The sequence below is a fragment of the Thamnophis sirtalis genome, unplaced genomic scaffold (assembly GCF_051295495.1).
Source record: "Thamnophis sirtalis isolate CommonGarterSnake01/CBP01778 unplaced genomic scaffold, rThaSir2_p1.2 scaffold_5, whole genome shotgun sequence".
Taxonomy (NCBI): Eukaryota; Metazoa; Chordata; class Lepidosauria; order Squamata; family Natricidae; genus Thamnophis; species Thamnophis sirtalis.
In genome coordinates, this window is record NW_028261385.1 from 124,113,507 (window position 1) to 124,139,340 (window position 25,834).

At 37.8% G+C, this 25,834-nt stretch overlaps 2 protein-coding genes across 4 annotated transcripts in view; one reads left to right on the top strand and one right to left on the bottom strand.

Moving 5' to 3' along the window:
- The first annotated feature begins 29 nt into the window (after window positions 1-29).
- PNO1 (partner of NOB1 homolog) lies at window positions 30-7,174 on the top strand. 3 transcript variants are annotated; one of them, XM_014062480.2, is made up of 7 exons: window positions 36-576; window positions 1,655-1,804; window positions 2,712-2,795; window positions 3,481-3,541; window positions 4,301-4,418; window positions 5,575-5,645; window positions 6,421-7,174. In XM_014062480.2, exons 1-7 carry the CDS (start codon window positions 394-396, stop codon window positions 6,486-6,488), a joined length of 735 nt encoding a protein of 244 aa, XP_013917955.1. In that variant the 5' UTR covers window positions 36-393; the 3' UTR covers window positions 6,489-7,174. The 3 variants fall into 3 exon arrangements, with proteins under 3 accessions (XP_087572955.1, XP_087572956.1, XP_013917955.1); XM_087716829.1 differs by lacking the exon at window positions 2,712-2,795 and having other exon boundaries at window positions 30-576; XM_087716830.1 differs by lacking the exon at window positions 5,575-5,645 and having other exon boundaries at window positions 32-576.
- Window positions 7,175-9,098: 1,924 nt separating this feature from the next.
- The window catches only part of PPP3R1 (protein phosphatase 3 regulatory subunit B, alpha), a gene marked incomplete at its 5' end in the record, with an annotated part of 28,265 nt that continues 11,529 nt past the window's right edge, over window positions 9,099-25,834 (bottom strand). Inside the window, 5 exons of the mRNA XM_087716831.1 lie at window positions 9,099-11,146; window positions 11,714-11,898; window positions 13,994-14,053; window positions 17,790-17,966; window positions 24,872-24,911. Coding sequence (XP_087572957.1) covers window positions 11,099-11,146; window positions 11,714-11,898; window positions 13,994-14,053; window positions 17,790-17,966; window positions 24,872-24,911 — 510 coding nt within the window. The remainder of the gene's footprint in view (window positions 11,147-11,713; window positions 11,899-13,993; window positions 14,054-17,789; window positions 17,967-24,871; window positions 24,912-25,834) is intronic.

Below are 25,834 nucleotides of genomic sequence, written 5' to 3' on the forward strand. Positions count from 1 at the left end.
CCGGGGTACTAGAGCAGAGGTCCCCAAACTTGGCATCTTTAAGACTTGTGGACTTCAACTCCCAGAATTCTCCAGCCAGCATAGCTGTCCACAAGTCTTAAAGCTGCCAAGTTTGAAGACCTCTGTCATAGAGATTCCGAGGGTTGCGACCCGTGCTCCTTTTTTGTGCAGCGCCACCTTTCCACCTGAAACTCCCAGGCAAGGGCCCGAGAGGAGCAAGGTTAGGCCGCCTGTTTCTCTCTCTCCAGTATAGGGCGGAACAGGGACGGGGAAAGCCAACCATAGAGTGCGACCTGGAGGAAAAGGAAGGCTTCTATAGCGGCCGTCTTGCGTGGCCCGAGACGCAGCCCCGCCTCTTCCTGTCGATATCGTGCTAGATAGGTCCGGCGAAGCATGGAGATGGAAAGCTCTGGTGAAGAGCGGCTGCCGACGGAGATGGAAACGCACAGTCCCCAAGAAGGCTTCACGACGGTCCTCAAGCGGAAGAGGCGCCGAGAGCCCCAGATGGACACGAACGAAAGCCCGGTGCCTCGGAAGCGGCCGGATTTCCCCCCTCTTAGCGGGGAAGCCCTCGCCGTAAGTAATCCCTTCTTAATGCCTAGGAGCAGGTTACGTTTTCCCCTCCCGTTTCTCGATGGAAAGGCATTGCGTTTTGAAATATGAATGGCAAGCATTTACAAATGGTTAAGCTGCGGGCGTTTCAATGCCACATTCCAGTTGAACGTGGCTTACTCCGTTTTTAAGCGCATGTTTAACCTTCCGCTTGATTTATTATAATTACATTGTGGGTGGGTAAGGTGGGTGGGTAAGAATGTAGGCACCCTCCCCCCCCCATTCCTCCTTTTGGTGTTCATTCGGAGAGAAAAGCTATTTTGGTGGAAATCCAAATTAGATTTCAGGCAAGGATTTAGTACTGAGATAAGTCTTAGTCGCCCTTGTCAATGACCTGTGGCAGAGCCAGGATGGTGGTGGTGCATCCCATCCTTGTGCACCTGTAGAGTTCTCCCTTTCTTGGAGGGAGGTGGATGGGATGGAGGTTCAGATGGCCATTCATGTTCTAGGCACTTTATGGCTTAGGTACAGCAATACACTCTACAATTGGCTGCCCTTTGAAAACCTCTTGGAAACTTTCAACTGGTCCAAAATGCAGTGGCACAAATAGTGATGGGCCTGCCTTAGTATGCCCAGGTAACACCTCTGTTTTGTGAGTTGCACTGGTGGCCAGTATGCTTCCTGGTGCAAGATAAACTGCTGGTTGTTACTTGCAATGCCCTGTGATTGGAAGCAAAGGATTTTATCCTTTTACGTTACTTTAGTGTCTTAACAAATTTCTATTTGATCCTTAGTGTACTGTTATAGGGTGACTGAGTTCATCATACATAGCGTATATAGAAATCAGGATTTTTTATTAGATCTGTATAAGATAGACTAAGAGACTAATAATAGCATAAACTAATACAGCTCTCTAATTTTGAATACGGTAGAACTTTAAAGGCAAAAATCTCTGATATACCTAATATTAGAAAAAAAAACTATTTACATTGCTTATATTTTCTTTAGCTTATTCTATGTAAACTGTGATAAATAAAATGAATACATTGAATAATTTTATTTGCTTAACATTTTATTTTGTGATGGTTACTATATTTTCTAGTGTGGAAAAGGTGAATTGAGAAAAATTCCTGTACCAGCAAATAGATATACTCCTTTGAAAGAGAACTGGATGAAAATTTTCACACCAATTGTAGAACATTTGCAGCTTCAGATTAGATTTAATTTAAAAACAAGGAATGTAGAGATAAAGGTAAATAATAAGTCTAGTATTTCTGAAAATTTACTATCTTGTATTTGTGTCTGCTGTTGGGGAAAAATCACTTCTAAATTTCTTTTTAGCATTAGAAATATTTTGTTAAAACAAATTATCACCTTAATGCAGTAAGTCTTAATAAGCGTCATTATTTTGGTCAATAAAAATTCCAAATAATCCAATGCTACATTATGTGAGAAGGCATTACAATGAAATAAATAATCCTCAAATATACAGTAGATAACACAAATGTGCATTGTTTAAATAGGAGCCTATAACTTTCCGCAGATCTTTCACAAAGAGAACTTTTTATCTGGTTGGCACCCAGAACATGTTTCAGATTTGATAGTAGCAAATTATATTGCAATTATACTTGGATGTTACTGGCATGGATAAACAAAAATTTCCCACTTCTGCTTTTGTCCTTGGTAAATGTGGAAGAATAGATCAATATTTTGATTCGCGACTTCACTAGTTATTTTGGCCCAGTGATACTTGACATCTGTATTTGAATCTGTAAAGAATGCTTTAATAATTAGTTTCTTTCATTAATCTCAGAAAATGGACATCTTGCTAGTTTGTTAAAATAGCATTTTAGTTCTATTAGAGTTGGAAAAGTCAGTTCTAAATGGTTGGAAATTAATGTATCAATTCATTTTAGGCAACCACAATATAGAATATGTTTATAATAATTCTTCCCATACAGATTTGGAGAGTTTTTTAAATTCATTACTGTCAATATAGTCTTATATAGTAGAAACAATAGAATATTGTGTCAATAGCTTATAAATTGATATTTAGATTTGAATTAAATATTAGGAGTTGATTGTGGTGCTTCATGTAATATTTTATGAATCTCCCCAAAGATCACTTCCTAAATTTTAAGATTTATTTTATTTTCTAGACTTGTAAAGAAACAAAAGACATAGGTGCTTTGACAAAAGCAGCTGATTTTGTAAAAGCTTTTATACTAGGATTTCAAGTTGAGGTAAGTTCTCCTCTACCATAGTTCATTGTATGAATATTGAATGAATGAATATTGCTGATACTTGAAATGAAAAGATCTAAGAAGTGTCTTCATGGAGGGGGGAGGGAGAAATTTGTCCTTTCTGGATAATTAGCTGAGGGGTTCAATATTTTGTGATCCCAATTGCTAAATCTGTACAGAAAATGTTTACATTTATTTGTAATGTGTTTTTTCTGTTTTTTATCCTTTTATACATTACCTAGGTGATAGCAGCAATTATATAAATTAGCTTACTAAATAAATGTCTCTAGTTGAGGTTTCATATGCAATAAAGATGAAGTGTCTTTATTAAATAAATAAATAAATAAATTGGGAAACCGTCTGGAAGGTATTTTGAGATGGTAAAACCCATGGGATAACATTTTAATTGGCAGGTAATTTCCTGCCAATTGATTACTTGCAGGATAGTATGTAGTAATGGTAGTATGTAGTGGCAGGTATTTGTTGAAATATTTATATAAGTGTGCATATAAGGGAACTTAGTATTATTGTCCATTATTTCAGATTTCTAACATATTTTATTGTGTTTTGGTAATGCAAAGCTAGAGAAATCCATATGCTGACTTACTAGTGACTGTTTTTGATCCTGTATTTTTAAAAATCATGGTTATTTAAAAAACATTGTTTGCTATGTTTTCTCTTTCAGGATGCACTTGCATTAATCAGATTAGATGAGCTTTTTCTAGAATCATTTGAAGTAACAGATGGTAAGTATGAAAATCAATATATCAAAAGATCAGAACCATAATGGGTATTAGGGGATGTGAGATGCATATAGAACTGTTGTTGTTCATTGATAGGAATACATCTGAAATAACCTGAAAATAATTTTGAAACAGGTATTCACATTGTTTGGTCTGAAATATCATTTCACACTGATTAATTTTTAGTTGAACAATTTTTCAGTTAAAACTGCCAGCCAGCCTTCATTTGTAACTTTCCTTGTGGATTTCAAGATATATTGAAATTTTAAAGGATCAACTATTGTGTTTTGTAACTGTTAGGCCTTCTGCTGAGTTATCATAAGAATCTTTAATACAGATTGAACAGCAAAACCGTTGTTGGAAGTATATCATTGTTACTAAAATAATGATTTGTGATTGAGTTATGGAATTTATTCTAGTTTCAGCAGTCTCAAAAACATGTTTCTCTATATGTATACATATATTTCTAAATGTTATTTATTAGCAGACTATATCAACAAAGATTTGGATTTCATTTCTGTGGGTTGCCTTGTTTCATTAGTGTACTTGAGACAAGTGTTGAGAAAATGATAGAATCCTGTCCATTAAAATATGGAGGGAATAAGTGGTAGAACTTTGTGAATCTTTTTGAAATATATATATTTTTTAAAAATGGATCTCATTTATTCTTAACTGAACAGTACTCAGATTTAGCAATCACATTGGATTCCAACAAATGGCCCAGGGAAAAGGCAAATAATTAAAACAACATTTTCTCTTTAGTCAAACCTTTAAAAGGAGATCATCTTTCAAGAGCAATAGGAAGAATTGCTGGAAAAGGAGGAAAAACCAAATTTACTATTGAAAATGTAACAAGGACACGAATAGTTCTTGCAGATTCGTAAGTTTTATACAGTTCCCAATTTTTTAAATTTTGAATCTTGGCTAATAAACTTCCAGGTTTTAATGTAATAGCCCTGTGTGTTTTTAAGCAATTGCAGAGCCTATAATTTTGCCATGCTTATTATACATGCTGGATATATTAAAACTGAATCTTCAATTTATTGGATCCTACTGATAAATTCCCAGGAATAAGACAGTATCAAGATGATCTTTTAAATACTGCCTTGAAAACACAAAACATTTATATTTCATGTTTCTAAACTATCTATCTCCCTAAGGACTTTACAGTGTATCTTCTGGCTGTAGTATATATACAAATTGATATGCTTGCATGCATCACTTGTGGCAGATGAATCCTCTAGATATGCTGCAGTTATTACTCATATAATGATAATGCCTGGATTTGATTGGCTCAGAGATTCCAAAAATATTCAAGCTTTCAAGATTTGTAGCCATCATCAGCCAACATACTACAAAAAAACATGTAGCAATAGAAAAGGTTTAGGAGCATTGTTTCAAATTGTTTAATATCACAATCAGGTTTGTATGTGGGTGTCTCAGTGTTTATAGCAGCTGTATCTATGATGAAACATTACAGGGCAATAGATTTTGAGTCAAAGTACCTCAAATTAGCTAATTTACATAATATATCCAAAATCCAGAGCCATAACTCCCATGGAGTTATGATATATCTCTAAATATCTCTTTGAATTTTCAGAACTTTTTAAGTACATTAAAAGTTCTGCCATTATTGAAGATATTAAGGAAAATGGCAAGGATCTTAGAAATGATCCAAAGGGTAATGAGTTGTCTAACTACATTTAAAAGTAGAATGGTAATTGAATTATAATGCAATAAGAGAAGCAAATATTGAAGAGCTAATGAGCCTCCAGATATTCAGTGTGTTCCAGCAGAGGTTCAGGAAAGTGGATGGGAAATGAAATAAATGGCGATGGCATCATGTGATGAACATTTTGAAAGGCAAAGTAGATCCAATTTTTGACACTTGTCCTTATGAAAGTAAATTTAGCTTGGAGCTGCTTTTGTATAAACATATATAAAAGTGCTATATAAGATTGTATAGTGAATAAAAATTCTTTCAGAGGTTCGGTATCTTAAACATGTGTGAAGAGATCTTTTAATTTTAATTACAGGAAAGTTCACATTTTAGGATCTTTCCAGAACATTAAAATGGCACGGACAGCCATTTGCAATCTCATTCTAGGTAAAACTTGTATTCCTTTTGTTAACATTATATTTTGAATATGCCAGTTAATGAGCAAAGATTTGCAAGTAGCAAGTGCTTTTGGTTAGAGAAATGTAACTTGACATTTCTATGAGGGAAAGGGATAATATAAAGGACTATAAACTGATCAATGGATCAGGAGCCGTAAGTACATAACTACTAACTGTTTCTCTATACAACTCAGTTTTTAAGAGTAGGTAATCAAACACAGAAAAACTGGGATGGCACAAAATTGCTTCATTCCATATGTCACACTGGAAGGCATTTTTGGAGCAAGAAATGAAGTAATTTTTTTTTTCATATCATCAAACTAATGGCTCATCTGGCCTTCATTGTTACCCTTGTTCTGCATCTGACATCTAAATTCTAACCTAAATACATAGAATTTTATATTTAATGTAAACTACTATGTTTTCATTTAGGGGTATTCTAGTTAGAAAAAGGCCTAAGCTGTACCAACTTATATGTGTGGTGTGTGTGTGTGTGTGTGTGTGTGCGCACACACACATATATATGCATGCATACATACATACACATACACACATACATACGTTTTTACAATGCCCATCTCACTCAGAAGAATGTATGACACAGCAGCCTTATAAGAGTTTGCAAACTAAAATTCTATTTTTAAATCAAGTTTATTAATAGTTTTTATTATACTAATTAAAACTGTAGATCTTTTGCTGTATTTTAAAAAGCATATTGTATCATCTATAAATCAGTTGTATTAATGTACTTTTTTCTTCTACAGGAAGTCCTCCATCTAAAGTTTATGGCAATATTAGAGCAGTAGCAAGCAGAACAGCAGAAAGATTTTAAGACCATGGTTTTTGAAGTCACACACTTCTACACAAGATACTGGAAAACACTTGAAGGAAGCAATATCAAAATACTGATTACAAGAAAGTGTGCTTTTCTTTAAAACCCAAACAAACACATTGTGTTTCAGAAGCTCTGCTAAGCCATTTGAAGTGGATGGCATTTCAGCCACACCAAAATTTGGAATATTTTGTTTGTCCAGAGTTTGGGCTGAAACAAAATTCAGAAGGATTTTAAGGGTAAATTGGGCAAGGCCGATATGCCGGGCCTTTTCCCCCTCCTGGCTTGTGGCAGGCTACCTATCTATTTTCCCAAAGTCTCCCTTGCCCTACTTCCCGCTAGCTACTGCCACATCTTTAGCTTCCAGTGGAAATACCCACTTCAACAGCTCATTCCTGATATTTGCACTTTGTTTCCTGTTGCCACCAATATTCCTGGGTTTTCCATTCTCTCCCATGCCCCAAAACACTCCTTTCTGAATTAATTCATGCCTAGGCCACTCAAAAGTAGCAGTTCCATGCATGGAATATTTTTCACATCCCTAGTAAACTGGTAGCAATTTTCAGTTCCAACATGACTGGTATATAATAGAACTGCCACAGCAATGTTCTCAAGCAAGAATCTATTATCAAGTGTTCTAAATGAAGTTATGTCCAATAAAAACTGGTACTTGAATTTCCTTCTAACATGATTAATGTCAGTTTTTGAATTGAATGGATACAGGGTTAACCGAATACAGCAGCTATGAATAGTATGCTGCGAGTCACTATTGTACTCAGAAATTCTCAACTCTTTTAAAATACTAAGGTATGAAGAGATTGCCGGGGAAGGGGCTAGTCTAAAAAAACAGAATGGGGCTGCTCGTAGTTGGAAGGCAAATATATTTATGGTTAAAAGACTACTAAACTCAATGTTTTCCCCTTATCAAAGAACTTTTCAGTAGAAGAGGGGGAAAAGCTGTTACAATGTTGATAACCTCCCTTCTTGGAAGAAGAGAGAAATAAGATTTTTTTCCAATATTGTGACATTACAGAGGGAGATATGCAGATCCTAGAGTTGCTTTTGCATTAGGACCACCTACCTTTGTTTAATGTATGGCACATGTTAGCCAGGGATCATTGAGGTGGCTGCCTGTCTCTGAAAGGAATTTTTTTTGGAGTGGTGTTACCTTTACCCACAGGACCCCTGAATGCTGGTAGACAATTGGGGGAGGCTCCTTGTCCCTACGTGATTTATTCGCTTAAGGGGAATCGAGCCACTGGCCTCAGCAGTGCACAGGCCCAGCATCTTATGTGAGCCATGGCGGCCCCAATCTGCCTTTATAATTCTACAGCATAGACAGAATGCAAACTAGACTTGAGAGGGCACCAAAGAAATCTCAAGCAAAAATGGAGGGGAGTGGACTTACACCTTCAAATTAATCTTGACTCCTGAAGAGTCTGCTGTTTTGTTGGCAGACATTTTGGGAAGTAGCTTGACTCTTCTGGAAGAGTTGTGAGAATGGAATTGACCAAGAGTTACTTACCTGCCTTTCTATCTAAAGCAGGACTAGAACTCAGTCTCTGCCTAATGTCTTTAACCACTACACCAAACTGGCTCTCAGGACCTGAATATCTATCCATTATTTTTTTTTAAAAAAATACAAGCCTTGCAGGACCTCTGCTTCACGTTAATGTGTAATTTTTAGTAATTTGGCATCAAAGCATTTCTAGATCTCAACCCATTTTGTATTATTTCATGGCCCAAATATGTAGACAATTTACAGCTTTTTTTTGCTGCAAGATTCTGCAAAAAGCTAACAAAAAATGTCCTACCCCATGAATACAGATGCTAATAAGGGCTTGCTTATAACAAACTAAAGATCCTTTCATAGCAACATTTATAATTTTAGTACCACAAACCAGTCCTTAAACTACTGTGTAAATTCAAGACTGTTGAGTATCTGACTTACATATTGTATGTATGGTGTCAGTTCTTAGTTACAGCCCCTCAAGTTTTGTAATAGCTTCAGAAATAGTACAGGAAAAACCCAATTTTCAGATTCAAGGGGATTCTTAAATTGTACACGAGGCTCTTTCGATCTAAGATATTGTTTTTATAAAGTATAAGATTCTGTGTTGAAATAGGCATGGACAAGTACATGTATTCAATCCTGAATTCATTATTCCCTGATGTTTACAGCAGATATCTTTCAGATGGAACTTTCCCTTATATGTGCAATGAGTCAAGATTGCAAAATTAGAAAAAATGCTATGCTTAAAATAAAATTGGTGTTACTATGGAACTAAGAATAAAACTGACCAAATAAAGTTCTCTCATAAGCCAAAAACTTCCATAAAATTACAGCTTAATGTGTCTTGATCTTACTGTTCTATTCACTAATACAGGATAGTTAACATGTCTACAAAAGAAAAAATAATTTGGGAACTGGTTATCACTATAAACGTTGAATCAGGTGTTACTTGATTTTAAATGAACTGTCACTGAGAAAAATGGGCAAATATTGTTACAGGTATTTAATTATACACAAAAGCATCGAATTTTAGTACAATCAGATCTGAAATTCAGAATATTCTTTTTTTTTTCAACTGAAGCTTTAACACCATGCAGTAAAGTTCAAATAGTTTATTTTTATTCATACATTATGAAGGTTCCTATACTTCCAACAATGTATGGTATAGCATGCAGAGGAAAAATCTAAACATTCAACATAACCCTTTTTTTTTGCACACAACCTAAAAAAGCTCATTCCCCCAGTACGAAAGTAACATTAGCACTATTTTCTATTATGCCAGGAAGGATATGCACAAGCACTTAAGAAATAGAAAGCAATTGCTAAAATATTTGTAACAAATATTTATGTACAAAAAAATTCACAAAAGACTAGTTCCCCCTGAAGCAGAGCACATGGCAGTTGACAATGGAACAAATACAACCACTGGTTGGGATTATAATCCACATACTGATCCAGAGGAAGAAAGATACATGTAGTGGAGATTTTCTGTTTTAACATTTACCAAAAGTTTGGCAACATCTTTTTTAAATTATGCAAATCATGTAAACAAGAGGAACATTTCAAATCGATCTACATGCAAAACTTCATGTCATGCAAGGACACCAAGCACCTGGATTTCTCTCTCACAGACAGAGCCCATGATGTGCAGCACTCAATTGAAGGAACAGCTATGGCTGGCTGGGAGGCAATTGATTTAAGTTTGAACAACCTGCCTTTCCACTGCGAATTATAAAACATTTCAAATAGAAAAATTGCTAGAAGAAAGGGCGTACTATCCTAAAAATCTAACAATTTTCTTCTATCCAATAGTACCATTGCAGAAAAAGAATTATATATTGTATAACATGCCTTGCTACTTTTATATCACACATATAAAGTTACTGTCAATTACAAGTCATGATAAAAACAAATTTAGAAAAAAAATTCTCCAACTGAAGATCAGGACGTTAAAAAAAAAGAATGTGAACCTTACCTCTTCCATATAGCAGAGGTTAATGTTTCTCGTGTAATAAACCTATATACACATATATAAAATATTACCAGGTTTTATGCAACTTAAATTAGTATATTAAATGCTTTAGAGAAACTATATAGTTGGAAGATATTTTAATGGCATGAGAGGTTTAGTAATCTCATTGCAGAAGGTATCCTAGGGAATGATCCTAAACTCTTTTGTATCAAGATTAGTACTGAAAAACAAGTGTTTACAACTGTTTTATCTAAATGGAAAGAGCCAATGTTTACTAGGTTTATTTTATGTAACTCTGTTAAATGAAAAAAAAATGAAATGACCATAAGCATTTTTTGCACATACAATCTAGTTCTTGGCAATTAAATTTTTATAACATGCATTGCTATTTTAATACCCATAAATAGTATGTGTACGTACATATACATGCACATACTATTAAATAGTGTACATATATACACAAACTAATCTACATTCCTGTCATACAAAAATGTAATTAAGATAAATTAACAGGAAGTGATGCTATTTCAGCCAGTCAATATATAAACATCTGAAACAGTCACAGGAAAAAGTTGACCTAACATCCATTAAAACATTATATTCTTCTAAAGTATATCTGCCTGCATGTGTGTATCTGTGTGACATAAAAGTAAAGTTGTATATCTTATGTGTTGTACTATATAATAATCTGCTTGGCACTTTTGTACTCTAGTTTTATGCCTAAATCAAGTATATTAAATTAAAGCTTGCCTAACTACTAAATAGAAAGCACAACATATATATATCTATATATAAATACACACACACATATATATAGATAGATATTTTCTTGTTATAAAAGTTGAGAAAAATAAATTAAAAAGCCAACCCCCTTCCCTTTCTCCACCACACTGATATGCTCTTTCCATTTTGCTGTCCTTCAGACTTTTAAAGTGCTACACTTGCGTTATTGAGAGAATGAAAGTTCAACAACACTTAGTTGGCTTCATGAGGCTCATGTTGGAAAATGTGGTTTCACAGAGAAAAATACTTCCATTTAAATACACAGAGAGCATTGCTGGACGTCTTGAGCAGATCTTCAGAGATGGAGAAGAAAGCAAAAGTGTTGGGTAGTATCATAAAGAGTCACACATCTACCACCATCTTTTTGTGAATATCTAGGCCTCCTACAACCTGAAATATTGATACAAAATACTGTGAGAATTAAGAAGACATGAAACAATAGGATCAGGATAATCAGATTTAAAATATTAATAAATGATGAGTAGCATGTTAATTAATACATTAGATAAAATTGATGTAATTGGCCTAGAATCCAATTATATAACAGGGAGAAAGGAACCATAGTTCTGGGTTTCTTTCAATTCTTCCTAATCAACCTGATTATTTTGAACTAGGGGGTGGGTAGGTATTGAAAAAAATGTATTAGAATACTTATACACATGATTGTTATGAAGCACACACCTTATGATGACACATGTAAGTCAGAGGTGGGTTGCAAATCCTATCACTACCAGTTTGCTTGTGCTCGCGTGCACATGTGATGCTTCTGTGCATGCTCAGAAGCATCTGTGTGGGTGGGCAGAGCCTCCAGCCACCGCCACTACCGGTTCGCCCAACCCGAAGCAACCCACCTCTGATGTAAGTAAACTGCCAAATAAAGGAGAAATAGCAGAAACTGAATAAACTATTGGATATCTGAAAGTACTAACTGCAATGATAGGGGGGAAATATACTTACAGCACAGAACTCTTCAAAGGATATTCTTCCATCACCATCTTTATCTGCATTTATTATGGTTTTGTCTACAATTTGCTGCAACTGGGTATCTTTGAGATTGTTCCCAACCATCATTTTCAAAACCTGGAAAAGCTCCCCATTGGAAATATAACCATCTTTATCCATGTCATAGATGCGAAAGGCAACTACCAAGGGGGAAAAAATACAGTTCTGATAAGACTTTCTGAGAGACTGGGAAAGCTGAGATGAGGCTTTTGAATGTTTATTTTAACAGAAACAATTCAATGCAGCTACTAAGAGAACTTGGAAAAAGTTTTCAGAGATTTTGCCCTAGTGAATCAGTATAACTCAGGCTTTGACATTCTTAATTTTTTTAAAAAATTCCATATTTATCATAGCACGAAAGAAACTTTTTGCTCTCTTGATCCTACTAGCTATCTGTGACACCTCCTTGTCTAGCCTGTTTTCTCATTTGTTCATACTCAACTCTTCATCCATTCTGATCTGCAATAGAATTATTGGCTCAAAGTTGATTCAGCCTTCCATCCTTCCAGAAGTGGGTAAAATGAGGACCCAAATTGTTGGGGGCAATATGCTGACTCTGTTAACCACTGTAAAGCACTGTAAAGCACTGTAAAGTGGTATTACCAAGTGCTATTGCCACTGTGATAGATAGAACAATATGCGCAGATTGAATGCCATGTGTGGTCATGCAGCATGATTCAGGAGCTCTTCAAAAGATATTTGAGGAGGATATGGGGTCTGGTGGGGTGGGAATCAAGCTTAAGGTCTGTGGGGACCCAACAGAGGAGGAAAAGGCCTGTGAGGATCTAGGGGTGGAAATGCCTGCAGGGACCTGGTAGGGAAACGAAAGGCCTGCTGGGATCTGGTGGGGGGAAAGGCCTGTGGGGACCTGGTGGGGGAATGAAAGGCATGTGGGGACTAGGGTGGGGGACATAGCAGGGAGGCCTGTAGTAACAATGAACAGCCACAGGGGTGCTGCAGTGGCCATAACTTCGGGACTGGGTTGTAAATAGCTTTTGAGGAGTTGGCTGTGTTATTGAACACCTGTTAAACACCAATTGTAAGTCAAGGACTTTCTGCTTTTTTCTAATGGTCCCATCTGCTCTAAAGCAGTGGTCCTCAACCTTTGCGGCTTGATGGCCAGATTCGGGGGGGGGGGGGAAACAAGCCACACACCGGCCCACCACTTGCCTGAATCAAGCTGCATGTATGTGAGTGGCCTAATTCCCAGATGGCTACAGCTCAGTAGTGGGCTGCGGTCTGTGGGTTACGAACCCCTGCTCTAAGGAACAGCTTAATGAATTCTTAGCAGCTTAAATATTTTTAGGTATTTATTATCTTAGTGGTCAAAGTCAGCAAGTGAGACCACTAACTAACTAATAAGACTGTTTAATCACTTTGTGTGTTCCAAAACTCTGAGGTATGATTTTGATTTTATCACAGCAGAGGATGTTTTGACATTTCAACCAGAATAACAGTTGCAAGGGACCTTGGAGATCTAGTCCAACCCCCTGCACAAGCAGGAGACCCTATACCATTCTGGCCTATCCAATCTCTTCTTAAAAATCTCCAGTGATGGAGTACCGCAAATTTCTGGAGACAACCTGTTCCACTAGTTATTTGTTCTCCCTGTCAAGAAATTTATCCTTAGTTCTAGGTTACTAAAAATAAGTCAGTAATGGTAATCTCATTTATCTTCTAAGGACTTGTATTGAAAAGTCTAATATCACTATACAAATAACCAATAGTTACTTTATTTTATATTTTATTTTATATAAATCCCTACTTCCATGGGATTTATAAAAACTATGATGTAATTTGCACAATTTATATAAACTATGATGTAATTTGCACAATCAAAAACATACTTTGTATATCTTATCAAATTCTCATTGCTAAAACTCAGCAAGATAAATACATCTATGGAACTGTATAATTTCTTCCTATATGTTATTGCTAAGGAAGAGTTAAAAACAATTTTATGCACTATTTCTTAGCAAATATCTCACTGTTCAAAGTATCAAAAGGAAAAAGAGGGATGGAAAAGTACTAGCATAGCTATTTTTATGTAAAAACTGTTTACTTCCCCTTAGAAATATGAAAAACATGTTGATGAATCTTTCAATTGTTATCTAGTTCAAGGTATATTAAAATTTACAATGGCTTATAAAGTAAGATTAAGTGAGGGAAGAACAGAAAAAACAACTTTCTAATAAAGCATAGTAGCTTGTAGTTAACAAAATATAATATACTTACACCTCAACTTCTGCTCCTTGTCACCTTTGACACTGAACTGGGAGACTCCTTCTATAAATTCTATAGAATACAGGTATACAGAGAATTTAGAAAATATTTTATACTTCCCAAACCTTGGAAAATATCCTCAAATTTTCTTCCATAGCAATCTTAAAAGCAACAAGTTTTATTTATTGTTTTTATGAACCTGAGTTAGGTATTATATACTAGCATTTTCATATTTGACAAGATCTTGTGACTCTCAGAAGACACATGAAAATGCAGCTTTTAAAGATAATCATTGACTTACAACCATTCTTTCAGCAACTGTTTGAAATTATGATGGTGGTGGACCAAGGGACTTATTACCCATGTGCAAAGTTACAATCATTACTGCAGCTCCAATTGTTACCATGTGGTAAAAATCCAGATCCTTGGCAGCCCAACTCCACTTACAACCATAGGTATGCTGTAGCTCCCTCCACCTACCTATCTCATCGTTCACTTGTCCCAGAAGGCAAACAAGGCTGCTGTGGCCTGGAAAGATTCACTGCCCACCTGGACTATCAGTTCAAGCAAAGCCTTCCTTGGTCTGGGCAGTTCTGTTTGTGCTGGCAGACTGGAAGGGGATGAGGCTTTCCAGGACTAGGCAGCTTTGCTTGGGTTGATGGCTGGGTGAGCAGCTGAGGCTTTCATGGGCAGCTCTGGTCAATTGACACATTACAGCACTCCACCCAACTCGCTTGCTACCTCCCCCACCAGAGGCACCCAGTATTTACATGGGATTTCATCCGCTTAACAACTGCAAAATCACAGTGGCCACAACCAGATGTAGCAGGATTGCAGGCATATGTCTTGCTAAATGACTACTTCGCTCAGTAAGCAAGACTCTGGTTCCAACTGCAGTTATAAGTTGAGGATTACCTATGTTTAAAAGTGTCATGCAGCTGGATGTAGGTGTAATTATTGTTAGTGGTCTTATTTCTCCCTTTAAGCGTTAAGGGGTCTTAGAACAACACAGGTCTCCAAAATTCAAGAGTCAACAGAGTCTGTGTATTGTCAGCAATGGTTGAAAGGGAATGATTAGAAAAATATAATTTACCTTGCATTTTAAGCACATCAAAATCCAACTATTGGCTATCATCTACATTTTAAAGACAAGTATCTACAGCCAAGCCAAATCAGCTACGGGACACAAAATAACGGTTTAATTTCTGACAGAAAAAAATCTTTGCATTAGGACCCGAAAATGTCATTCTGAAAAACCACTATAATTAGGCAGAAAGATGAAAATATGAAATGGAAGGTTGGGACGCTTCATGATCTGTATTAAAGAACTGCAGTCTGCTCAAAAATTATGTCCGTTGATCAGACTATAGGTACTCCTTTTTTAAGCAACTGCTTTGCTTTCACTGTTATGACAGTCGTGAAAAAGTAACTTTATGACCAACCCTCACATTAATGACCAACGCAGGGTTGTAAAGCAAAAGAAAGCTGAAGAAAGATCATAAGCACAGTTGCGAGTTTCCCTTAGCAACTCCTTTGTTTAGTGAACCTGTTACCAGTCCCAGTTGTGGTCTCTAAATGAGGACTACTTGTAGTAACAAGTTTGATGCTGCAAGGTCCAATGATTAATCGTAGAAGATAGTGAAAACTCTTAGCAGTTCAATCTCAAGGATTTTGAGACAGAGACAGGGAGATTCCTGATCTGGGCAATCTTGATATGTGGCTAGCTTGTTTGGAAAGTACATTTCAGAAAATGTCTTCCCAAATTATCTAAAATGAAACTCTAAGCATAAAGGAAGACTGAAATTAGACTGAATGATCTGTATCAATAAAAGCAATAACAATGCAGCAGAGATGGAAAAGATTGGCATGCCTTAGGAATTGTAACTGCTGTAAATATTATTGGGAAGGCTACAAGGCTTAAATCCTTATTCGTTTTGGCTGGACCAAAACTGAGTGGGGAAGTATTTTTCAGTCTAATGAAAGTTGACACCATTTATGCCCCAATTTCTCCAGTGCCAATAGTGTGATTGAAATTTTGGGATTTTTTTTTACTGAAACAGAAAGTTCCACCATGCTCAAGAAATTATGAGTGTGTTCCCATGCAACTTGAAGAATATGAGTTTTGGAAAAAGTGAAAGGAGTAATGGAATCTGCCATTCTAAAATATTGCCTCCAAAGAGGGGTCTAGCAAATGGGACAAATCATTGTCATGAGCTGGTTAAGAGTTCAACAACATCTGCAAAAATTTACTTCTTTATTCCTCTTTTACTGCTTTGGTTGTTGAAGGGGATACAAAGTTCTGGCTCTTGCTCTTCTGTTGGTCTCAACTATTGTTAACTATTAACTATTGTAGTAGTATATCTTCTTGTCTCTTCATTTTCCTGTGTTCTTTGACCTTCTCCTCTTTTTGTACATGCTTTGTATGTTATGGAATCCCATGACAAAAATGTACGGCATCTTTACTTCAGGAGCTCAGGATGACATACATAGCATTTCATCCAATTTTTCCCATCAATACCATGAGGCACATTGGGTTGAATACAGATAATCCTCAACCTACAATCATAATTGGCATCAGAACGTCCATCATTAAGTGATAGTTATTAAATGAGTGATGCCCTGTGAGGATTCTTGATGTTCCAAAGATTAGATACTCCACAGTATAGCAATTGGCATGTTCATTACATGGTTTTAAACAAATCTGGCTTCCCCCATTGACTTTGCTAGTCAGAAGTCTCCTGGAAAATTGCAAATGGCTAATACATAACCCCCCAGGCTGAATCTGTTGTAAATAAATGCTGACTGTCAAGTGCCTGAATTTTGATCAAATGACTGCAGGATACAAGGATGGTTGTAAGTCACTTTCTTCGGTGCCATCGTAGCTGAACTATTGTTAAATGAATAGTCATTGAGAACTATCTGTATAACTGTCTGAAGTGATACAAGGAACTTCCATAGTACGGATGGAATACAATTTGTGTCCCTCTAACTGAACTACAATATTTTTACTGTCACATCACATTGGGGTTATATGGAGATGTACTTAGCACCAAGCAGTCCATTTGCAATCTCTGGACTGCAAATAAGTTCCGTATAAGTACATAATTATATATTGGAATCATAGAGACCTAATAAAAAATATTGAATGTGGAGGCTTAAAATCCTGTTTCTTTAGGATGACAGATTATTTAAATTATTTAAATATACTCCTAAACTATTATTTAAAAAAATACAGCTCAGGGACTTTTGTTTATTTTACTCTTCAATACGTTTTAACTTTTCAAATTCTGAAGTATCATGACTATCTTCAAGATCATTTCTTTTTACACTAACCCAATTAAGTATTAAGACTTTTTCATGGCTTTTTTGCAATATCTGTGCCATTTGAAATGCTATCAGGGATAGATATTAGGGTTTTCACTGTAGCACAACTGTCCAAGAAACTAATTTCCAGTTGGGTTAACTCATGGTGATTAGCACTTTTAAAAACTGAATCAAGTGAGGTGTTTCCACTGCGGGAATTGCACCCATGAGTAAGACAAAACCGTTTTTTCTTTCCCCAAACAGATATACAATTACCAAACTGTTAAATGCTTTCCAACATTTCAGAGAAATTATTTATTAAGCATATGAATCCTTCCTAGCTAATAATACAAAACATTTCTCAACTGGAAAGCTATATTATCACGTAGAACATGAATAACTGAAGCTTATAAGTAATTCTAAAAAACTAAAAAAAATCTACATCTTATCACATTAGGTGAAAGCTGACATTGAATGTGTGTATAGCAAATTAATTTTTTCTTACCTTTGAAGTCTACTTCTCCATTTCCATCAGTATCAAATATATCTATTACTCGTTGTACCAAGGGATTCTGTTGTAACTCAGGCAAAGACATAAATTCTTCCACACTTAAAGAACCAGAGTTATCTAAGTCAAGCTTCTTAAATCTCTTCCCCAATCGTTTAATCTCATCTGCATCAACTGGCAAAGGGGGAGGGGGAAAAGACAGAGAAATATGAAAACCCAAAATGAATATATAATAGTTCTTTCTTGTAATACAATTTCTTGTTCAGGTTCAAAAACAACTGTTTAAGAATGTAGATATCCCCCTGCTCTTATACACCAACAGGTTTAAATATAATAAATTAAAATGGATTACCTTTTACAGGACCGGCCATTGCAAATTTTACTTTACAGCTCTGTATAACCTAATATACGCTGACTCAAGTGTTCAAAGGACTAACAGTGCTTAGTTAACTTCAGCCTTATGTTTACAAGCATCTGTCAAGTACAAATCTCCTTCTAATTATCTAACCAGTCAATTATCTTTTAAATAGGAGGGAATGAGAGGGAGGTCAGTGCAATGCATACAAAAATGAGTTTATTTAAATCTTTAGTTTTAACTCCTTATGAAACTGAACTGGTGTTGGTCAATATTAAATTTATAACTCTATAAAGAAATTATCAAACAAAAGATTAGATGCCATTCTCCTTAACCATCTATTAAATATCAAATATTCTTTATTTTAAAAAATATAATCTTACCAAATTTTGTCTCTTTTGGCTGAAATGTGTATTATTTCATTCTATAATATTATAGAATATAAGCCTGAATACTTTTCTTTGAGGAAAAATCAACATTAGGATGAAATGGAATGTTGCATCATTTTCTTTATAAACAACAACAAAAAGATAGCCACACTATATGTCATTTTACAAGTAACAGAATAAGCTGAATAAGCATCAGAAGTATATGATGTTATGTAGTTCTACATATTCTTTGAATATATTTGAAACTGACCTGTTAATGTTAAGGATTTTTCCTATAGACTGAAGGGATTATACCTAATTGTATCCACCTGTTAGTAGGCGAATATCAGCTAGTGATTGGACACCAGTCATTTAATTGATTGCTTCTACATCAGATCACACCATCCCAACATTACAGGAAAAAGAAAAAGGTCTAGTCCATGATATTAGATGAAGTCCATAGTAAAAACGGACTTCAAAAACCACTGCAAATACTACAAAGTTTTATATAGCAGTTACAAACATGTGTGTCTGTGTGCAAGCACCATATATACTTTCTATCTAATATAGATTACTGAAATAATTAAATACACTTTTTAGTCAATTATTGATGTAATGGAGCAATTGCATGCATGTGTTATAAAGTATAGTCAGTCTTCAATTTACAACCACAACTGGGACTGGAATTTTAGTTGTTAAGCAAAATGGTTGTGAGACAGCATGATGCTTCACTTAACAACTAGAATCCATTCCCAGTTGCAACTGTTAAATAATCTCTCAGATCATTAAATAGACTGAGTCCCATGTGCCTTCGAGGGAAGGAAGGCCCAGGGGACTCCACTTCTCTGCCACCTATACAGCTACCTATACAGCAAATTGGAGAACAATTCATAGTAAAAAAAATTCTATGCCACTAGCAAGCTTGATCAAAACTTTGTTTTGTATTAAGTAGCCATTGGATTATGAACACAAGATACAAATTCATATTTTCTATTCAAAACTGAATTTAGGTATCAGTGTAGTGGTGCTCTGTATTTATATAATATCATTTTAAGTATATATTAGCATCTTACAACATGTATTTGTTTTCTCCAAAAGATGGTATAATATAGTAAAACACTATGTGAAGTTGACAATATAGAACTCTGAAAAATAAGAGTTCTAATTTAATTGTATGATAGCCTTCTGGAAAAAGCTGTGTTATGTGTTATTCCAATTTGGGAGCAAAAAGAACCAGAACCATACTGTGACTATTAGCGTTTGTGCAAAACAAATTTGAATTCATACTAAAAGTAGTACTTTCAATTTTCAAATATCATGCACTGAGATTCAATCTATTTAATCATATTATTGTAAGATGTAAGTCAGTGGAACTTCCAATAACTGTTGAATATATACTTACCAATCCTGAAAGCATGATATTCTTCCAGTATGATTTCAGGAACAGCGTATATATAACAAAACTTAATTCTAGAGTACAATTACAATTGAGAATACTACAAAAGTCTTTAGAAATTTTTTTGAGTGCAATATTGTAAATGTAATGTTTAGCAAGCTGAAAACAAAATCAAAAGACTTAGAAGTTGTGGATTCTCTTAATGATAAAATAAAAGTTTCCAATGCATCTGGTTCATCCTGGGAAGAATATGACTGGATCAAATTGTTCCTGCAAGGCCTCTTTTTCAGTTATCAATCCCTAACAGTTTTGAGGAGTATTAGGAGATAAAGCAAGTGAAAAGTCAGTTTGACTAAGCAAACTCATCTTCAGACACCTCACTGACAGCTGAGTAAGCAGGAGGGGAGGCTCCGGTGGATTGAGTGTGAGCTCCTATGGTCTGCACCCTAGCTTTGGCCTTGTTCTGGAGGGGCAAGGTGAGACCCAGCTGTTGGGTGCCATCTGCAGTCTCCTGTGATATCGCCCGTGCAACCACCTCCTGCATCACTTGGGATAACCCAGGAGTGATCCCAGAAATAGGGCCAGAAGGGGGAGACTCCTCCCCCGTTAGAAAGCAGGCCTCCTCCATGTCCACCTCTTCTAGGGAGGAATCGGGAGACCTGGGGAATGCCCTGGAAGGGTTGGGAGAAAAACCAAAGTCCCCTTCGTCCACCAGAGATGGAGAGCCCTCGTGTGGAATATCCACTATGGGGATGTCCGCAGGAACCTGGGGCAAAGGAGTTCAGTCTGTAATTTCGAATGAATGGAGACGGCAAGGACCAAGTAGCTGCCTGACAGATCTCCTCAATAGGTGCTTGAGTAGCCCAGGAAGCCATCATCACGGCGCTCCTCATGGAGTGTGCTGTTATATGAGGAGGAACAGGCCTGGCTTGTTGTTCGTAGGCCAACTTGAAGCATGCGCGCAGCCAACAACCTATGGTGGAAGATGACACTTTCCTGCCCTTTGAGGAGGGCTGGAATGAAATGAAGAATGATTCCAACTTGCAAAAGGAGGCCGTTGTCTTTTTGTACACCCGCACATCACAGCGCACATCTAGTTTGTGCCAGACACGCTCCCTGGGATGGCTAGGGTGCGGGCAAAAGTCGGGTATGATCTCCTCCTGCGTCCTGTGGAATAAGCTGTTAATTTTTGGTAAAAAGGCTAGATCCAATCTCAGAATGACCCTGTCCGAATGTATAATACAAAGGTCCACCCGAATGAAGAGCGCAGTCAGCTCCGAGATTCTGCGCGCCGAGGTAATGGCTACGAGGAAGGCAGTTTTAAGCGACAAATGCCGTAGACTAATAGGTTCGAATAGGTTCGAATGGCGGTGACATTAGGGTCTGCAAGCCAATTGACAAGTCCCAAGTTGGGTAACGGAAGGCGTAAGTTGGTAGCCCCCTTCAGGAAGCTGTGAACCCTTGGGTGTCTGCTGAGTGGTTGAGAATCATCTCTGGACAAGATGGTGGCCAGGGCTGCTGTCTGCCTCCAAAGTGTGTTGGGGGCAAGGCCCTTGTCCAAGCCGTCCTGGAGAAAATCCAGGATTTGCGGAATTGTCGCAGCTGTGGTGATGATTTGAAGGGAGTGACACCAGGAGGAAAAACTGGTCCATGTCGCATCATAGATCTGCACAGTAGAAGGTCTCCTGGGCGCCTGAATGGTGCGGATGACCTTGTCAGAGAAGTTATCCTGCCTCAGGAGCTCCCCCTCAAGTGCCACACGGCCAATTGAAGCCATTGAGGATCCAGGTGAGGAATGGCCCCCTGGCAGAGGGAGATCTGCTCTTGAGGAATGAGCCAATGCTTGGTCACTGACAGACTGACAAGGTCGGTGAACCAGGACCTCCTTGGCCAGTGCGAAGCAACGAGCAGTACCTCGGCCCCCTCCAGCAGGATCTTCCTGATCACCTGGGGTATCAGTGGGAAGGGCAGGAACGCATGTAACAGTCCCAGAGGCCAGCAGCATCGAAGAGCATCTGTCCCTTCCGCGTCGGGGCATTGGAACCTTGAAATGAACCGGGAGATCTGAGCGTTCTCGGGGCTGGCAAACAGGTCTAGAACCTGGAGACCAAATCATTGTGTCAACTGGTGGAACAGAGATGGATGTAGCTGCCACTCCGAATTGCTGATGGTCGTTCTGCTCAGCCAGTCCGTTGTCACGTTGTCTTCCCCAGAGATGTGGTCTGCCCTCAAGGACTCAAAGTGACGTTTCACCCATCACCCCAACGCCTCTGCCTCCGACATCAGGGCAGTCGATTTGTGTGCTGCCCTGATGATTGACATAAGCCTTGGCGACGATGTTGTCCATCAGAATGAGGACATGACGGCCCTCAATGAATCGACGGAAGTGGCACAGGGCAAGTCTGGTGGCTCTGAGCTCCAGCCAGTTTATGTTATGGGCGAGCTCCGCCTGCGACCACCTGCCCTGCATCACATGAGTCTGTAGATGGGTGCCCCAGCCATATAAGCTGGCGTCTGTTGTTATGACCAGGTGCTCTGGTTCCTTGAAAAGGGACCCTTTGCTAGTGCCGAGGATTGCCACCACCCGAGCGACCGAACCACTCTTGGGGGAATGGTAACCACCCTCTTGGAGTTGCTGGCTTTGCATCGCTGTATGAGGAGAAGGAAGCACTGAAGTTCTCGTGCATGCAGCTGTGCCCACGGGACTACAGCGATGCACAAGATCAGCTTCCCCAGCAGCTGAGATAGAGTCACTAGAGGTGCTGACCTGGATTTCCTGATCTGGCGTACGAGGGGTGTGATGCTGTCCCTTCACTCCTGCGTGAGGAAAAGCCTACAGATTCTGGAGCCCAGGTGTTGAATCCTGGAGGTAGGCTCCAAATGGCTCTTCTCCAGATTAACGGAGAAATCGTGTTGCTGTAGTGCATGAATGGTGGCGTTGAGATCCTGGCATGCCCTCTGTCTGGACACCGACATCAACAGAATGTCATCCAGGTAACAAATGATCCTCACTGGACGAGTCCTGAGGTGTGCAGCGACAGCAGCCAGGAGTTTGGTGAAAGTCCTTGAGGCTGATGATGGGCCGAAGGGAAGAGCCTTGTATTGGTAATGTTGGTTTGCAAACTGGAACCTCAGGAACTTGCGATGCACTGGATGAATGGGTACATGCAGATACGCTTCCTTCAGGTCGATTGAAGTCAGGAAATCGCCCTGCCTGGTGCAACCCAAGATGTTCTGGAACGATTGCATCTTGAAGCGCTTGTATGCTATGTGGATGTTGAGTTTCTTGAGGTCCAGTATGGCTCTCACCTCTCCCGAGGCTTTGGGAACCAGAAAGAGGATCGAGTAGCATCCCCTGCCTTCTTGACCCCGGGGCACTTGCTCTATGGCCGCTATGTCCAGTAGATGCTGGATCTCCGCCTGCATCATTTGTCGCTTGTGAGTTGATTTTGGGATGGGGCAATGAATGAAGGACCAAGGGGGAGGGAAAGGAAGTCTAAGGTGAGGCCGTGATGGATCATGTTCAGTACCCAAGCGCCCGTCGTTGTCTCCTCCCACTGGTCGGAGTAACGCTGTAGCCGACGGTCACTTGGGTCTGCAAGGAACGGTTGGAAAACCCCCCTCGAAAGGACCTGTGGTTCCCTTGCTGTCTGGATTTGTCCCTGAAGGACGCCCTATCCTGGGTACGGTCCTGTGATTGGGAATAGGACCTGGTAAAACTCCCCGAAGTGGAAAGGGAGTCATTGTTCTGAAAAGGCTGCTTAAGAAAATAGGAGTGGCCTTTGCGGTCCGGTTTCTTGGTGACCGCCGGTAAGATCTTTCGTTTGTCCTTGGACTCAATCAAGACAGAGTCCATAGCCTCCCCAAATAGCTTGCCACCCTTGAAGGGAGCCGACTTCCACTGAAGGAGGCATGGCTACACAATTTTTGAACTCAGTCTTTGGGCAGCAAGCTGAAGTTAACTCATGCTTGGACACTCCAAGCAGCGCCTAGGAGAAAGACAGGATTACAATGAAATATGTACATCTCTTGGTTAAAGAAGTTCAAAGGGACTGAGAATACATTTTCATGGTTTGTTGAAACTAATTTAAATCTTTCACCTTGTGCATACCTTTTGGGAAGAAAGACTAAATGACAATGTTTATGTATAACAAATCCTTCCAGCCTTTCTTTTCCAACTCACAGACTATTTCAATAGATCCATTCATCATTTAGGAGTAGCTTTACAAGGTACTGATACAAGAATACAGCAGAATACCATATAGATTTTATATATACAAATTCATTTAGCAAAATTTCATATACTACACTGTTATATTAGATTATAATTGAAGCTGAATTACTTCCAAGAATTATAATTGGCCTTCCTCCTTTAAAGCAGGTAATAAGAGACACTTTGGTCTATTGGTTTAGGCACCAGGCTAGAAGCCAGGAGATTGAATTCTAGTCCTGCTTAAGATATGAAACCTGGCTGGCTTTGGGTCAGTCACTCTCTCCCAGACCAACTCACATCACTGGTTTGTTGTTGTAGGGAAACTAGGAGGAGGAGGAAGGAATATTATGTTGAGTTATTTATAAAAATAATTAAGATGGGATACCAATAAATAAATAAATAAAAATTAAGTTGAAAAATGCAAGTTTTAAAAAATACATTATTTGCATGCCCAACAAAAATGTAGGGCATAAAGAACCTCTAATCCACTGATTTTTATCCTTTGGAGGTACAAATCAAATACTACTAATATATTGACCAGTTATCCTTAAAACAGATACTATTCAATGGTAGCTCATTCTCAATTAGCAGAAGCAATTTACCCCTGCCTTATGGTGAGAAAAAAATAGCCTATTTTTGCCTTTTTATTATAAACTTGAACTATCTATTCTCTTCCATGCTGAGAAGATATTCTCAGAACAGCAGCTGCATTTTTGTTACAATCAATCTAGGTAAAGTTGAACTTACAGTGTGAACACATTTCCAGTGGGTAGCTTGCTTCGTTTCCCTGAAATGAGAGAAAAAAAGTGTTGTTTAAAAAGGCATTTTGATATAAAGGAGCCAATGGAATACACCAAATATTTTCCTGAAATTATGTTGTTCTATTTTTAAATATTGTTACAATTATCACTAAATTAAGTAGTACTAATTAGTGGAATATTGATTATATTTCCAGTATCAGTGATGAAAATTTGCAATTTATTAAGATCAATTATAGACAACATGGATCAAAATGACACCTTTAATACATACAAAATTCTATATGGATTATTGAACAAAATATATACATACTAAATATATTCTGCTCCAATTTATTTCAGCATGTAATGCCTGCTGGCAACAAAATTAAAAATAGTACATAGGGTTCTTAAATATTGGGAGGTAGTGGAAACTATTAACGATAAAATGTAATTGAATCCTGGAAAAAAATAAGATTGACAAAAGAATTTTTTTTTACACAATGTATAATTAATCCTTGAAATTCACTACGAGTTGTGCAGGCTACATCTTGTCTGATTCAAAAAAGGATTGAACCAATTCCCGGGGGTCATGGAAATCAATGGTTAGCAGCCTTGACAGCAGTGGGACTGCCTCTGAAGGTCTCTGCTTGGAAACCAGTGAGCCTCCTTATGCAAATAGTTGGCTGCTGTGAGAAATACTACTGGATTACAAGGACAAAGGTCCAATCCAGCAGTGCAGCACTTCTTAAGAATGAATAGACAAACCTGCATAGTATGGTAAAATAATTTTTAAAAACATTTAAGTCAACTACTTGACACATTTGAGCAAGCACTTCTTTCCAAAAACCAACCATGCTTCTTGAGTGTCAACTCAAGAACTTAAAGAAGAGATGTTAGCATTAATGGGGCTAAACTGACAAGTTACTTTGATCCTTCTTTAGAAATAAGACAATCAACTACAATTCTTATC

What these genes read in the sequence shown, in the direction of transcription:
- PNO1 (XM_014062480.2), top strand. Translation starts at nt 394, where the DNA reads ATGGAGATGGAAAGCTCTGGTGAAGAGCGGCTGCCGACGGAGATGGAA. An exon ending in TACTAGGATTTCAAGTTGAG is followed by an intron (nt 2,796 to 3,480) that starts GTAAGTTCTCCT and finishes TTTCTCTTTCAG; the next exon opens with GATGCACTTGCATTAATCAG. An exon ending in ATCATTTGAAGTAACAGATG is followed by an intron (nt 3,542 to 4,300) that starts GTAAGTATGAAA and finishes TTTTCTCTTTAG; the next exon opens with TCAAACCTTTAAAAGGAGAT.